Genomic DNA, 17,660 nt, shown 5'->3' with positions numbered 1-17,660 from the left:
TGAGAGTTATGTCTTCTGTGGTATTTTAAAATATCTAGCTTTGATTTTTCAATTTGTATTTGAATTTCTTAAATATATCAATATAACAGTTTGCTCACTTACAGAGTAGAAATTAAATGATAATGGAGTTAATGCTAGTTTACAAAAGCACTCTTAGCCTTAGCTTATATATGTCTGGTATATATTCTGGTAAATATTCAATCTTTAACCAGAAGGACTCAAGTCCTTTCAAGTCAGATTCTCACAGTTGTTTTTTTTTTAAAGATTCTTCCCTTAGTTTGTTGTTAACAGTGTTTACATCAGGTACAAGGTTTAGAAACATAAAAGAAAGTTGAAAAAGATAGAAATATCAAGGCCTGTATCAGAACTAAAACCTCTGATATTTCAAGTGAACTATGCGTTCCTAATTTAATGTTATCAGAACCACAAGGTTTGATCTTAGTTATTGGAGAAGTAATGTTTAAGAGGTTGTACTAAATTGTATTGAGATCTGTTTTATAAAAGATTTTAGTGAGAACATCTAAGAATTTCTACAAGTGATAAGGAACCAGAGAAGCAAATCTCTAAAGAAGAGGCCACTTCAGAGCTGCTGTTGAGGGATGAGGCCAAACTATGTGAGACATCTGAGATTCAAGACGAAATGTGCTAGTAAAATGGATACTGGGAGTGGGTTACTGGGAGGAGACTTGATTTTAGTTAATGTTGATGATCATTATTGTATTACTTTGTTTTTTTGCTTCTCAAGTATCTGTGATTGCTGAATTTTCTTAGCTGCCTTGAGAAGTGTAAATTTCCCTTCTAAATTTAGTACATGGTTTTAGATATTTTTACTATGGCTTGTGTTATGATTAATTAGTCATTATTCTTTTTCAGTCTTTCTTTAGTTACTATGTTAAAGCCTGTTTTGAACTTCCACCAGAAAAATTTGTGTTAGTGTGTCCTACTGTTGATAATGATTATGTTAAGGATCTTTAAAGATCAGATTATAGGTAAATGATCTATGAGACATACATATCTCTCATTGATCAAAGGGGGGAATTGAGAAGATTAAGATCAATCCTGTATCATTTTCTTTTTGATCCTATTTACAAGTAATTGATTTTGTCCTATAACTGCTTAAGTCATGGTTCTTTGTCTCTGAACTTAGTTCAGAGTGCAGCTGGCCTGTAATGGGTTAAGTTTAAAAGTCTAGCTCTTATTTATTACCTCAAGGAATTTTGCTAACCTTGGGGAATATGTGTGAAAGAAAGGAAGTTGGGCCTGTTACCTTTACTCCACCAAGCTGTCCTTTAAGTATGTCTGGTTTTCTATCCAAAAGTCTGGGCTGCTATCTCACACCTGGACTCCAACAATTAGCACTTCTTAGTCTCATGGAGGAGAATGGAAGGGGGGGTTGTTGCAGCCCCCTATTACCAAACTTCTCACCAATTATATTGCTCCCTGAGCCTCAGTTTTGTAACCAATCATGTTGCCCTCAATCCCAGGATAGATGTCATCTACCCTATTCTGTTCTTTGTTCTGTACTCCCCAAACTCTGTAAAAGGAGAATTGTCCTTTGGCTCAGGGTCTTTGGCATAAATGGAGGCAGAAGGCAGCATGCCCTGTTAATAAATGTTATCTTGTGTGGAGATTTGCCTCAGTTTACCCTTTTGTTAAATTTCACTTGTGATACTACCCAAACCTTGGAGCTAGGTAGCCTAAGCCTTCATAATTTAGGGGTGACATGAATGTTCTATTGAGTACCTGCCAGGTATAAACTTCGCCGGGAGAGAACTCCAGCTCAATTTGTAGGCCCTTTCTCCTCAGGCACAGAATTCCCTTTCTTTCCAATTGATTCTGTTCACAATATCTTCCCAGCCCTCTTCCTATTTCGTACCTACTCTCCCTCCTCCAGTTACCCCTGCTACTACTTTGTGTAGCAGAGGAAAAAAAAGGTTTTTTTTGCCTGTTACAGTATATGGGCAGATCAGACTGAATCACTACCATGATGAGACAGTTTAGATTAAACTCAGGCTTAACAGGTAATTTGCAATGGGCCTGTGGGCAGGCTCAGAGTGGTTGAAAGTGAGTGGGAGTTCAGTTCTTTGTGATTATTTCAGAAAAATTTATCTAATGTAGGTGTTTGCTTCTTTTCTTTCTGTTGCTATTTTAATTAGTATAGATTTGGTATGTTTCTTGCTCTTTTGAGGTTGTGTTATAGGGAAGTTATTCTGACAACATCTACAGTACTATCTTCCCAATTGTGAGATGTCCAGGCCAATATAGCTTTACCAGCTCATAATAAGTAGACTCTAAACCTGGCCAAAAGATCACCGTTCCTATATTTTGAGCTGTGGCAGAGAAATACAAACCCTCTTCTCAGGTGCCTTGTTCTACAGAGTTGAAATACAATTAATAAAAAGACACTCCCTGCCCTCAAGGAGCTTACAGTGTAAAATAGGGAAATAGCATGGAAAAGGAAATAGGAAAGCAGGGGGAGGGAGCATAGAATGGTACACCAGGAGGTACCTGCTGTGGAGGCATCTTGTTCTATAGAGTTGAAACAAGTAGGGGCAGTAGATGCAGAATGGAGTGAGCAAAAAGGGCAATTTTTGTCCTCTATAAAGGAAGGCATTGGGAGAGTATCCTACCATCCAGCCCTTCAATCAAAAGGGGAGAGGAGGCTGAGTGAGGTGATACCAAGGCTTGAGTTAGCTTGAGATTAGAAGGCCAGTGCCAAAGCTGAGGGGGCCTGGTCCTGGTTTGTTGAACAATTGGCATGCATTTCTTAATAAATTGATATGCTTGAAAGCCTGAATCTTTGTTTCCTCAGTCATTTTATCTCTCACCCACCACAATCCTCACAACACCTCTGTGAGGTAGGTGCTGTTATTTTATAGTTGACGAAGCTGAGGCAAATAGGGGTTAAGTGGCCTTGCTGAGATCACCCATCTAGTAAGTGTCTGAGGCCAGTTTGGAACTTGGGTCTTCTTGACTCCAGGCCCAGCACTCTTATCAGCTGTGCCATCTAGCTACCATGGGAGCAAAAGGAGGGAAAAGTGCAAGAGGACAGGATGGAATGAAATACAAATTGACAATTATAGCCATGAATCTCAATGCTGGGAATGCACCCAGAAAATGAAAGTGCATAGCAGAATATATTGGGAAACAGAATCCAACAATATATTGTTTATAGATTCACACAGAGATAAAAAAAGAGGGGCTAGAGCAAAATCTCTTATGCTTCCCCTGAATTGAAAAAAATGGGGGTAGTAATGATTTCAAATGAAGTTTTAGTAAAAATAGACATGATAAAAAAAGACAAATAGGAAAATTATGACATTAATTTTAAAGGCACCATGGATAATTAATTCAATACTTAATGTATATACCAAATAGCATAGCACCTTAAATATTTAAAGGAAAAAGTTACTGAATTGGAGGGAGAAATAAATAGTAAAACTCTAGTAGTAGGGAAATCTCAGTGTTCTTTTTTCATATCTAGACAAATATAACTAAAAAATAAGTTAAGGACCTGACTAGAACTTTATAAAAATTAGAAATGATAGTTCTTTGGTGATTCTTGAATGGAGATAGGCAGTAGTGGTACCACTTCTACAGCCGCCTGACAGACGGCTTCCCTCTCAACCCCCTGGTCAAGCCCAAGGTCAGGGGCAGGACCTCAAGAACTTGAGGAATGCTGGGTAAACTACCTAGTCCACAAGTAGTTCCCTGGGTCTCCCAGGGCTTCTGAAAATTTTCTTTTGTGTGCAGGACCAGAAAGTGGTTATCTTTACTTGATCTAAAGGTAATAGAGAGCCACTGAAATTTGAGTAGGAGAGTGACAGACCTGCCTGCATTTTAAGAACATCATTTTGTCAGCTTTTGAGAGGATGGAGTGGAGTGAGGAGGGATAAAACAGGGAGATCATGTGGGAGGCTGTTGCAGTAATCAAAAAGAGGGATTGTGAGATTCTGAACTAGGGTGGTGACTATGTGAGAAGTGACAAGACTTAGTAGCTGCTTTAATGTGTGGAATGAGTGTGAATAGTTAAGGATGATGCACTGAGGTTGCCAACTTGGGTGATTGGAAGGATCGTTGTGCTTTCAACAGAAAGAGGAAAGTTGAGAAGGAAGGGTAGGATTGTTTTTTTTTGGGGGGGATATAATAAATTCTGTTTTGGACATGCTGAGTTTCTGATATTTCTAAAATGTTTAGTTAGAAATGTCCAGTAGGCAGGTAGTGATGTGGGTGTAGAGCTCAGGAGAGAGACTAATATTGAATTTTTAGATCTGAAAGTCAGCAGCATAGATATGACCCATGGGACCTGATGAGGTCATCGGCAGAGAGAGAGGGAAGAGGGCTCGTGTATATTTAATGTTTTATTTTAAAAAAAATCAAATCTATCGGTAAATTAATACAACAGAATGGAATTGTTCACTCTTTTAAAAAAGGACACATTCAAGGTATATAACACTTTTATTTGTGCAGGACAAAACTTATGATTCTACAACTTTTTGGGAAGGCCCAAAGATTTTCAATTACGGGATAGAAAGAGGGGCTGGTAAGTTAAGAGTATTTAGTTTTTTTTGTCACTGGAGAAAAGAAATTTTAAGAAAATGAGAGCAGACTTTAAAATATGTGATGTCTTCATGTTTTCTATCAGGATTTCTACATTTGAACAAGTGCAGGAAATGTTTTCATTCTTAGTCTTTCAACTTCTGCCTGTAAAATTGTAATCTGTTCAGCTTGACTTCTTGAAATATCTACTAGCTTTTGTTGTTGCAACATAGCATCATAACGTTCCACGGCAATCTTTTCACAAGTCAGCTTAGCTCCTATTTACAAACAAAACAAAACAAATGCCCCCCACCCAGAAAATTAGTGGAACCACTGTCTAAAGTATTGAAAAAACGTAATTTATCTTGAATGGATTAATAAAACTATTAAACTAGGGAAAACATTTTAAATGCTAAGAGCTTTGTATACTGTTGTAATAAAACTTTCTGATATGCAGCTTCCTGCCAACTTTTTAAGTGTACAAAGGTAATTTGGCTTACCAAGTGATGTACAGATTTTTCTTCTTTCGCTGATGGTCACCAACTCTTCTTGTAGTTCACAACTTAGAGTATAATTTGCTAAATCTCTTTGGGTGATAAATTTTCCTAGTTGCTTGAATAATTTTTTGAAGGCTTCCACCTCTCTTTTGTGAGCCTGGCAATTATATAATTTCCCAAAAAAATATTGAGGAGAAAAGGGCATTGGAACTTACTATTTTATTAAAAAGGATGCTATTAAAATTAACAGTTCCTAGCTGTATGAATTATTATCATTGATATTAACAGCAACCAAAACCTTTTGTATGACTATGGTTATAGAAGCAGAAAAAAAGGTTAGACATGGTTGTTATCAGCCAAAAATTTGTTGTAATAAATTTAATTTTATAACTAATCATCAAAAACATTTAGCATTTTTTTTTGCAATATGCATAGAAGACTACAAATATTTCACTAAACAGATAACAGATTGGTGTTTTATAAATAGCAAACTAGTGTGACCCAATTACTAATCTCTGAAGATAAAAATTATAGTTACAAGATGTTATACTATACCATTTGTTGCAGATAGCTGCTGAGGGGATTATAGTCTATTACTGTGTTTCTTGGATTGTTAATGGATTATGGTTGCAGATTTCTAAGATTCTTTTCTGATTATAATCTTCTGTTCTTCAATCCCTCCATTTACCTCAACTCCTCTCAAACATGTTCTTCATCCTTGCTGTGAACTTTACTCCTTTTTTTCGTATCTCTTCTCCCATTTCATCAACCCTACTCTAGCTTTATGGCTGTCCTTTCTTACTCTTTACTACAGTTAACCAGCTCAGCTCTGCATGGTTTCTACCCCCTCAGCCCTTTATTATTATGCAATTCCCTTCTGCTCTTAATTCCTTGCCAATGTTCAGGCTGATATGCCACCCAATAACCTTCTTTTCTGCTGTTCTTCTGATATCCTGAACCCTGCTGGTACAAGTTATGTAATATTTTTGAAAATTCATAGTGTTCTCAGTCGGGCCCTCACGGTTGTCACTTTCGTTCTTCTGATTGATTCTTTATCACATTTTCACTTTGTTTTAAACCTTCTCTTGCTTTAAAAGCCCCTAATGCAGTGTTACTAAGAAAATCAACCTTATTTGTCAAGTCCTTCTGGCTTAATCTGTATCTCAAAACACCTCTACTTATTTATCCATCCTTTCCTCCTTTTCTCAAGGAAAATGTAGCTCTTCTTGCCAAAATTAACCCTTCTTTTTGTGACCTTGATTTCTTCTGTCACTTCTAGTAGTTTTTCCCATCATTTGTTCCTCCTGCATAAGTCTCTTATCTTCAACCTTTTCCCATCTATAGTGGCTCTTCCCTGCTGCTTATAACATGCCACCCACTGCCTCTTAAGGTGTCTCCTAAGGTTCTGGCCTGGATCCTCTTATCTTCTCTTTCTACATTTCTCTTTTGGTCTTCCTATGTGCTCCCATGGGTTCAAACTTCTCTATTTATGTGGAACATGCTGCCATTCTCCCTGTCATTCAGATTAATCTCTTGAGGGGTCCTGTTTCTAATCCTGTATTCTCCAATCCACCCCTTTTTACAAGAGCTGTCAAAATAATCTTCCTTCGGTGAAGGCCTAATGATATCATTGCCATACTTAAGAACCATCAGGACTTCCTTATTGCTTCTAGGATAAAATACAAACTTCTCAATCTGGCATTTATGGAACTCTACAACCTGGTGCTAACCTATCTTTCCAACCCTACTTCAAATTAATTCCTTTCACACACTCTACATTCTAGCCAAATTGGACTGTTTGACAAAATTGATATTCCATCTCTTGCATCTATCCATTTATTTAAGTTATCTTCCATGCCTAGAATGCATTCCCTTTTTTTTTTTTAAATCTCCTCTCTGAATTCTTACTTCTATTCAAGACTCCATTTAATTGTTTCTTCTTCCATGAAGTCTTACTCTCCTTGTAGTTGTTGGCACTTTCTCTTCAAATTACCTTGTTATTTTCTGTATATATATTCTATTGCCTACTCCCACCTTATTCCCAGTGGAGTACAAAATCTCCTTGAAGGAGTTTGGGTTTTTTCCCCCATTCTTGTCTCCCTGGCACCTAAGACAGAACTTTATGCACGAAGTTTTTAATAAATATTTGCTGACGTGAATTGAAATTTCAGCTAATTAAAACCATCAATTTTACCCTGAAACTTACCTGAAACGTTTTAGAACTTATGATATTAGGTGGATCTGAGATAGAAGTTATGAACCTGTGGTTTCATTGACATAGGGAACTCCCTTATAAAGAAACTCCTGCTACTGATGCAGGTTGGCATTTCCCCACCACTTACAATCTTAGAGAGTTGCATTGTGGAATAGTAGACAGAGAGTCGGACTCAGAGTCAAGACCTGGTTGGGGACAAGTCCTACCTCTGACACATATTATGTTACCCTGGGCAAGTTAAAATCCTTAGCACCATAGACAATTCTCTAAGACTAATAAGACAATGCTCTGAAACTGTAACGTAATGATTAACAAGGTTGATTCTTACCTTATCTATAGTAATCATATTCTGTTCCATCATAGCAATTTGGTAGCCAATCAGGAGCTCATAGTTTGGTTCGTTTAGAAACTAGTGGGAAGGAAGATGAGATCAATATACATGAAAGCCTCGTATTATTTTGTTTTTTTTTTGACTTGTAAAAAAGTCACTAGTGTTTCACTTATTTTACTTATATATATCATTGCTAAGTCATTAACTTAACTAGTTAATAGTTTGTTATTTATGCAATTAGTATATTATAAATTTTTATCATTCAGTCTTTTTCTATGCCTTACTCTCTTCCTAAACCTATTCTTTGTCCTCATTATGATCTCTAATCCCTTCACAGGTCAGTACTTTTCCAAGTCATCACCCCTGCTCTATTTTTAATTTATTCTCTTCCCAATATACACTCTTTAGTTAATCAGCTTAACCCTTCTCTCTCTTCTGCTCTCAAATTCTTATCTCCCTTGTCCTATTGCTACTCATGCTTTGCCAAACCCCAATCTTGTATTACTCCCAACATCTTCCTTTTTACTCCTAATCAATCTCATGTTGCTGAATAGAGCTGGAGAAAGTCACACATCTAAACTGAACCAAGTCCAATACAAATTTGTGTTATCTAATTTCAGCTTGGTCTCATTGCATCAAGGAAGCCCTTTTACTTCTCCTTAATTGATTCTCTACCCAGTTCCCCAAAATGGCTATACCTTCTCTTACCTCTGCAATATTCTATTAGAATATTCTATTCTATTGCAATATTCTCAGCTGAGAACCTTAACTCATTATCTACTGAGAAAATAGAGGCCAGTTATCTCTCCTTTTTTTTTTTTTGCTTTGCATTTTATAAGCCCTTGGCATTATTCTCATTCTCTCCTTCTTTATTCCAGTGTCTGGTGGTGAGATGTCACTTCTCTTTGCCAAGGACAATACTTACATTTGTTTCATTGATCCTGCCCTTTCTTTTCTTCTCCCTCACACAGCCCCTACAATCATCCTTCTTCCTTTCCCCCTTTTTACTGGTTCATTTTCTGCTACCTAAAAACATGCCCAAGGCTTCCTCATGCTTAAAAAAGATTTATTAGCACCCTCTCTAGTTACTATCCTTTGTCTCTCCTTTTCTTAACCAAACTCCTAGAAGAAGCTATCTACAGTGGGTACCTCCATTTCCTTTCCTTTCCTTTCTCAACCACTTGCAATATCAATATAGCTTCTGATTTTATCACTTAACTGAGACTTTTGGCTCCAGAGTTACCACTGGACTCTTAATTAGCAAATCTGATGACTTTTTTGGAATCCTTATCCTTCGTAACCTTTGTGCAGTCTTTGGCAGTGTTGACTACCCTTTCCTCCCAGATCTAATCTTCTCTCTGACATTTTGTTGACATTGTTATCTCCTAGATCTCCTCCTGCTTACTTTATTGGCTTCTTATCCATGATGTCTCTGCCTCCAGTCTTTCCCAGTTCTATTTTTTATCTTCCATAGAGCTGCCAGAGTAATTTTCCTAAAGTTCAGGTCTGACCATGTCATTTCTCTTTTCAGTAAACTCCCAATGTCTCCCTATTACCTTAGGATAAATTATAAATTGTCTATGGCATTTACATTCTTTCATAACCTACCTACCTCTGTTTACTTTTCTAACTTCCTTATGCAGTACTCTTTTTTACATTCCTTCTGGCACATTCAACCTAACCTCCTTCTTGTTCCTCATGTATAGTACTATTTTTCCTCTCTCTAAGTCATTGCACTGGCTTGTCCTACCATGGCTAGAATGCACTTCCTCCTCACTTCAGTCTTTTAGAATCCTTAGTTTCCCTCAAGATCCTGCCCAAGTGTCCTCTTCTATATGAGACCTTTCTGATCTCCTTAGCTATTGGTGCCGTCAAATTGTATCTGTTTGGCATATATTTTGTATAGCTCTGTGTATTTATATCCTGATTCTCCTGAATGTGAGTCCTTTGCGGGCAGAGATTGTTTGATTTCCTCTTTGTATCTTTGGGACCTACCTGTGCCTGGCACATAGTAGGCACTTAATGCTTATTGATATGTGTCAATGTCATTTGAATTCAAAGATAATTTGCCATGACATATTTCTACCTACTTTAGGTGTTAAGATGTGTGTATAGTGATAATAGTTTACATTAAATCATTTACATTATCATCTGTATCCTATAGTCCAGGGATTTGTAGAATGAAATTATATAATCAGAAGATTTTTTTGTAAAATGCTACTGGATCCATGTGGATGGTGAAAAATACTACATATGAAAAAGAGTAATTACCTTTTGACGATCTCTTGAAAGAAACAGCATCTGAATATCCCAAGCCTTTTGGTTTAAATCTTCCATTTCCATCTGCATTTTCTTATGTTCCCATTCAATCTGATATATTCCTTTGTGGAAATCCTTACTTTCTACCATACTGGTAACTTTCTTTTGACCTTGGGACTTGTAAAAAAAACAACCAAAAACATATTCCAATATTTAGCTTACACATTTCTGCAGATCATAGAAATGATTTTACTATTGTTAAAATGTTGTGGAACTTTAAAAATGTAACATTTTGCAAAAAAACCCTCACCAATATTACAATGCAGTAATCATTACAAAAACAGATCCCCTCAGAAACAGTATTGTAGTACACTTGTACTATTGCTTTCAGTCATACAGCACACCCCTGTTGGACTTGGAATAGAAAAAATGAAATACAAAATACGAAAATTTTCCCTGAGAGTTCACATTATTCACAGTATCTTAGTTTCTCTAATCAGGATCGTACATCAAAAACTATTCCTTTCTAGGTCAGCTTAGGATATGGTCTTATCCTTTCTTATACCCCAACCTGAGAAAAAAAGATAGAGGAAAAGGAATGGCAAATAGAAGGTAAGTTAGAGGGAGGGCAAGTAGGACTAGGGAGGGAATTCTTGAATAGCTTTCATGAGAAGTAGTGAAGACCTTCCAGAAAGAAATAGAACACTTTTTTGATGGTTCTACCAACTCCACCTCCAGCCATAGATACTAGTCCTATAATTGTTGTCATTGTATATTTAGAAAAAAATTCTCATATAAGATTAAATTCAGTTTTCCTGAAAGTACATGAAACCTTGCCTTTAGTTGAGTGACAGAAAGAATAATTTGAGGAAAGAAAGCATGCATCTTAATGGCTTGGAATAGTCCTAGCTTTCCTGAAAGCATAAGGGCATACCATATCTTTATATCATCCCAAATAAGCTGACCCAGAGGGGCACATATATAAAACAAGTTGAGGGAAGGTAGAGTGAAAGAATTGAAGAGGGAGCCAGGCTTCTCACGTATGCCACAAAAAAAGACACCCCCCTCAAAAAAAAAAACCTAGCAGAAATTCTATGGAGAAGAAAAACATGACTTTAAAAAACACAATAAAAAAACTCAAAATTTTAAAACGAGCAGATCAAAGAATGCTGATATAATTAATAATATACTGGAACAGATGAATAAGCTAAAGTATCAGAAGCAATGGAAAAAAAAAAGAAATCATGTAAGATATCCTGAGAGAAGTCCTCCATTTAGCAAATGTCATATTCAAAGAAATGCAAGAATCAGTATTATTTTAAAAACATAACCTCAAATAAAAGATGTTATAGGAAGTAAAAAAAAATACACATGGAATTCAAGCAAGATTAAAAGATGTTAAGAACATGACCAAGAAAAATATAAGAAAAATACAATAGAAAACCTAAGGAAGTCCACAGAAGCAATGAACAGATTTCCTATAGCAGAAAACTAAATTATACCCAAAGCAGAATAACTTTTAAAAATCACCAAATTGTCTAAGTTATTGGAAAACCACAGAATCAAAGATCTGGAAGACAGATCTTGACATAGCAGTCTTTGGATTAGCTACATCTAAGAGAAAGAGAAAAACAAAAGAACTTGGATAGAATAATTTATGAAATATTAAAGAAAAAAATTCTAGAATTAAGAAAATAGGCAGCAAAATATAAACAGTAGCCACAGGATGCTGAAAAGGAAGGACTCAAGATTCAACTGTCCTAGTTACTTTATGATTATCTAACATTATAATAAGGGGGAAAATAATATGAATTGCTAAAAGTAGTTTAAATATCACTTAACAAGGAACAACAGTTAGGATCATATAGAAGACTTTTCAAGGAGTACTGAAGAAATTGGAATATGGAATTTACAAAGAAACATAGCCTGTGGACCCAGAATGATGTGCTCAGAAAAATTAGGCTTGATTTATCATGGCAGAAGAGAAGATACTTGAGAAACAAACAAGACTTTGCAGATTTACAGAGAGACATACCTATTTCAAGGAAGTCTTCATAGAACAAACAAGCATCCCAGCCAAAAAGAGAAGTAGTTAAAATAATTGATATCAAATAGTTGTTAAAAGCATGAGAATTCTCAAGCATTTTTCATTTTTTAGAAATGGGGAGCTAAATCACTAGAAGTTTTTTAAAAGGAGAAGAAAGAGAACATAATTTCAAACCAAAGCTCCTATTCTTTGATAAAGGGAGTGGCTCAATGGATAGAATACAGGGACTGAAGTCAGGAAGACTCATCTTCCTGACTTTATATCTGGCCTCAGACACTTACTAATTGTGTGACCCTGGGCAAGTCATTTATTTTAAACCTGTTTGCTTCAGTTTCCTCATCTGTAAAATGAGCTGGAGGAGGAAATGGCAAACCATTCCGTATCTTTGCCAAGACCTCAAATGGGGTCACAAAAGAGTTGGACACGACTGAAAAGACTTAACAATAAAATAGTTAATAACATAAGAAGAAATTTACTTAGAGTGGCTTTATTAAGTTGGGGTTAATAATAAATACCATAAGAAGAAGCATTTTATCCTCCAAAAGAATGACTGAAGAACAGGCCTAACAATTACAATTCTAAATGCAAATGAATTGAACCTACCAATAAAATGCAAAAGTCACTAAATAAAAAGTAGACTCTAAGAGTAAACATTAAAAAAGGAAAATAGAGAAAAATTTAATTAAAATTAAGACTTAAATATGGTCAAAATGAAAGTGTGTTCTAAAATTACCATGCTATTGCCAAACTACAGAAAGTAGGAGAGATATTAATGATATTGGCCAAAATTTAATTCGAACCAGAAAGTGTTAAAGAAGATTAACACAGATATTTTATTACTAAATTGGTCTATGCCAAATGAGAATATATCAGCCTTAAGTATATGTACAATACTTCTGCAGCAAAATTTGTAAAAGAAAACCATAGTCATGGAAGAAAAATTGACTTTAAGAAATTGAGAATAATTCTAGCATCCTATTATCACTGTATAATATATATAACAAAATTACATAACTAAAGTATTAAACAAGGTAGATATAACAGATTTGCAGAAGGAACTTAGTGGGAAGGAAAGACTATGCCTTTTTGCTCCCTAAGTACCTATGTTACACAAAAATTCAAGAAAACATGGAGAGACATGGAAAGGCAGAAATTCTGTTCACTAAATATGCAAATCATATTGTAACAAAGAGTTGGAACTGGACCTGTGATTTCACTGATATAGGGAGCTTCTGCATGAGGAAACTCTGTATACAGGTCAGCACCCTCTCTGAAACTTATAGTTGTAGAAAATTGCCTAGGACTCTAAGACATTAAATCATTTGCTCGATGTCATACAGTCAGTATGTGTCAGAGGGAAAATTTGAAATACAGGTCTTCTTGGCTCCAAGGCTAACTTTCTAATTACTGTCTCACACTGTGGATCGTTGAAATAAAAGTAATAGTAAGTAATGATTTGATGAAAAAGAGGTATAAGGGAACTGAAAAGTGACTATGGATGTGGGATGACAGTGGATAGAAAGAAAAAATTACAAAATTTACATAAAAATAATGATAATAGATGATGCTATATTTCAAAATCTATGAGATTCATTCAAACAAGTATTCAGAGGCAAATTCATTGTACCTAAAATGGAAAGAGAAAAAAATGAATAAACTGAAGCTATATCAAAAGAATTTAGAAGAGGAACAAATCAACAGAAAATACAGAAAAAAACTAAGATCAGAGAAAAGATTAGTGCAATTGAAAGCATGCCAATTTTTTGGTAAACAAATTTAATTGTTAGGGACAAAAATAGAGTTTCAGCCTGGTGGAAAAGTGAAATTGAGATGGTCCTGTTTTTCCTCTCTTATGCACCTTTAAAGTACATCTCCTGGGTCACCAGTGGTCATTCAACTTCCTATGCTAAATGCTCAGATTAAGAACAACTTTACCCAGATGCCTCATTGAGGCGAATAGGTAACCATAAATACTTGAAGGATATGTCAATAGAGCATGAGCTCTGAGAAGCTCTACTATTCTGGAAAGTGTTCAAATATTTTCCCCAGCAACTGATTCTGACTCCTTTTGGGGGGAACAGCTTGGCTAAATATAGGGAAATTTGTCATCAAAAGGTTAACTAATTTCTTAGTCATGGTGATCCATTAAAGAAAGAAAATTACAAAATGATTCTCAATGCTGTTCCTGCTTTTGACAGAGTGGTGGGGAGGAAAAAGATCATTAGCTTAGCTGTTGGTTCCCTAAATGTGAGATCCCTGACAAGTGATCAGCAATTGAACAGTATGTTGAATTATGTCAGTCAGAAGTCTCACTATAAATGAAACCAGAAGATAAGGAAATTGTAGCTAAGTAGAAGGGATAGATCACAAGTTATTCTTGAAGAGAAAATGAAGAAGTTCACAGAATTGGCTTAATTATGTGTCCAAAGAAACATTTCAGGGTATATTTGGTCATGTTGTATTAGAGTGCTTATAATAAAAATGACCAGTATGAAGTTAATTTTAGCCTATATGTCAATATGTTTCAGAAGATAAAGAAGGGTAGAAATTCAGAAAGAAATCCAAATTAAGAACTTCTAAATTGAATTAGCATATATTCGAATACTCTGACTTCAGTTTTACATTAGAACGTAGGGAAAGGATAGATGTCCTAGAGGCATCTCAAATTCAACATATCCAAAATAGAATTTTTATCTCCCCCCTCAGCTTCTCTTCCAGCTTCCCTGTGACTGTTAAAGGCAAGTTGCTTAAATTTGCAGCCATCAGGTCAGCCTTTCCTGATCGTCTCCAATTCTTAGTTCTCTCTCTTCCAAACTACCTTGTATTTAAGTACTTAGTGGATTTTGTATTTATTAACTTTATATTTGTGTTATATATATTTTTATGTACATTTATATCTTCCCCCATTGGAATATAAGCTCATTGTCAGTGGGGATTTTTTTCATTCTATCTCCAGCTCCTAGCACAGTGCCTGGTATGTATTAAGTACTTAATAAACACTTGCTGATTACTTCTTAATTATTCACCCTCACTTATACCACATATCAGATCAGTTGCAAAGCCTTGTAATTTCTATCTCTAAAACATTTCTCATATATGCTTCCTTCTCTCCATTCACATAACCATCACTCTAGGTCAGGACTTCATTACCTCTTACTTAGATTATTACAGTAGTCTCCTAAATTGTTCTCCCTGCCTTAAGTTTCTCCCCATTCTAATCCATGCCCCCATACAACTATCAAAATGGTTTTTCTCAAGTTCACTTCTGACAGTATCACTCCTTTACTTAAACTCCAGAAGTTCCTATTCACTCTAGGGTCAAATAGATATAACCTGCATTTTGGCCCTGTGCATAACAGTGTTGTCTGGAAAATATTGAGAGACATGTTGTTACTTGAACATAGGGAAGTTTACTTACCATTCCCTAGACTCTTGGGTTCTTGAAGTTGAATGTGCTTTTGGAAGAGAAACTCTTACAGTGGTCTGAGAGCGAAGCCATATTATAGTTGCTGGTAGCAGAGAAATAGCTATCACCTCAAGAGTATACTCAGATGAGCCTCCATCAACTCTTATTGCTTCATAGTAGCAGTCATACTACAATGGCTTCTCCTCAGCCACTCATGAAGTAGGTTCTTTTCAGTTGCCTACATGATGTCTTCTTCCTCTCCCAGAAGGCTGTTCAAACTCAAGATCAGGGGCAAGAACCCCAGAATTTAGGGAACGCTGAGTAAAGCACCTGTCAAAATGATTTTCCTAAAATATAGATCTGACCATGTCACCTCCCTACTCAATAAACTCAAGTGGCTTTCTATTACCTCTGAGATAAAATATACAAAATATTTTCTTTAGAACTCTTTACATCGTAGCTTTTTACCTTTGCAGTCTTCCTACACATTACTCCCCTCCTTACATTCTACAGTCTAGCAGAAGAAAGGCAGGCTAATATGCTGTTGGTAGAGCTATGAATTGGTCTAACCATTCTAGAAAATAATTTGGAATTTTTTTAAAAAAGTAATTGAAATATCCATACCTTTTGACTCTGAGACCTCAAAGAGGTCAACGATAGAAAGAAAGGCCCCATATACAATCAAATATAGTAGTCTGTTTTGTGCTAGCAAAGAATTGGAAACAAAATAGATGCCTATCAATTGGCTAAACAAATTGTGGTAAATGAGAATAATGTTATTACTCTGTAGGAAATAAGTATGAAGAATTCAGAGAAACATGGGAAGACCTATATGAACTAATGTGGAATCAATTAATTAGAACAGAAAAACTGTATACACAATGGCTGCAACAATCTTCATGGAAGGAACACAGAAGTGAAACTGAATGTTGTGTAATTATGATGACCAAGAATGAAAAGAATTGAAAAAAAAGTACCTCCTCTTTACAGAGCTAAAGAATACTGCATATACTTGTTAAATTTGGTTGATGTCTAGGTAGTAAACTGCTCTTATTTCCTTTTCCTTTTCTTATTCTTTGTTACAAAAGATCCTTCACTAGGTCAGGGGAAGGAAATAATATGAAAACAGGGATGATATACAAACAAGATATCAAAGAAGATTTTTAAAAGTAGGAAAAATGGGTGGGTATTGAGCAAGGAAAACATACTTTATACTTATTTTGCATAGCAGTTATTGTGTTTTTCTTTCTGAAAATTCATAATTACCCGGATTATACTATTTATATCTTCAACTATAACCCTGTTAATGAGAATGGAGTCTGTGAAATTGAATAGAAATTGGAAATTTTCCAGTTCCACTTGTCCTTGTGTAAGCAAGAGTTGAACTGTCAAATCCAGCTGAAAATGCATTTTCTCTTCTTGTAATCTAAATCGAAAAACAATGAGAAGCTATTACTCTACTATTTTTGTGTTTTATATTTTAATTCAATATATTAAAAAATCTAAAAAGCAAGTCACACTAAACCAGTTCACTAACAAAACTAGACACTGAAATCTATCTATATCTATGTGTGGAGATATATATATATATATACACACACACATACATACATATATACATATGTATATGTATGTATATATATATACATACATACATATATACGTGTGTGTGTGTATATATATATATGTATATATATATATATGTATAATATATATATATATATATATATATATATATATATATATATATATACATACATAGTAGCCATTTCCACAGTGATCAGCTTTACGTGGAAATAGCTATAATATTTCTTCCAGTTATACTCAGGCTGGTTAAAATATTGTGTAGAGAAAAATAGGATCACAGAATTTTCTCTAGGATTAAAAAGACACTAATGATCCAACTGTATTATTACATGAAAATAAGGTAAATCTGAAGAAAGAATAGAGAAAATTCTATAAGGCATAAAGTATACTACTGAAATATTTGCTTCATTTATCTCTTTTTCTCACAATGTATATATATTACTGATAATTACTAAATCTGGGTAATTTGTTTTTCTTATAGCATGAATGATTAATTTGGGGATCCCACATTAGTATAACAATTATAATTATGTCTCCACAGAAAAAAGGAAGCAGAGAGTTGAGGCGATTATCATTAATAATTCAAGTCCAAAAAATTTTATTTTAAAAAAGAATTTAGATTGACTTTAATTCTATTGGCAGTCTACATTGAATTAACCAGATAAGCATCTAACTTGCCACTTACTATAGTACTTTATACATGTATATTGTTATTATCCGTAAAATGGGAATAATAATATTTGCCCTACTTACTGCAGAGAATTGTTATGAGAAAAATG

The 17,660-nt window shown here is 35.1% G+C and overlaps 1 protein-coding gene across 1 annotated transcript in view; it reads right to left on the bottom strand.

The window, feature by feature from the left end:
• Positions 1 to 4,439: 4,439 nt before the first annotated feature.
• Positions 4,440 to 17,660, bottom strand: part of LOC110209473 (cilia- and flagella-associated protein 43-like) — a 167,245-nt gene continuing 154,024 nt past the window's right edge. Inside the window, exons 34-38 of the mRNA XM_078151074.1 lie at positions 16,561 to 16,720; positions 9,854 to 10,018; positions 7,580 to 7,660; positions 5,040 to 5,193; positions 4,440 to 4,817 (exon numbers count right to left, since the gene is read on the bottom strand). Of these exons, the coding sequence (XP_078007200.1) occupies positions 4,651 to 4,817; positions 5,040 to 5,193; positions 7,580 to 7,660; positions 9,854 to 10,018; positions 16,561 to 16,720 (727 nt within the window). The 3' untranslated portion in view covers positions 4,440 to 4,650. The remainder of the gene's footprint in view (positions 4,818 to 5,039; positions 5,194 to 7,579; positions 7,661 to 9,853; positions 10,019 to 16,560; positions 16,721 to 17,660) is intronic.

This window comes from Phascolarctos cinereus, unplaced genomic scaffold, assembly GCF_003287225.1.
Source record: "Phascolarctos cinereus isolate Bilbo 61053 unplaced genomic scaffold, phaCin_HiC Scaffold_3;HRSCAF=262, whole genome shotgun sequence".
NCBI lineage: Eukaryota > Metazoa > Chordata > Mammalia > Diprotodontia > Phascolarctidae > Phascolarctos > Phascolarctos cinereus.
This window is presented reverse-complemented; position numbering and strand designations above follow the sequence as displayed.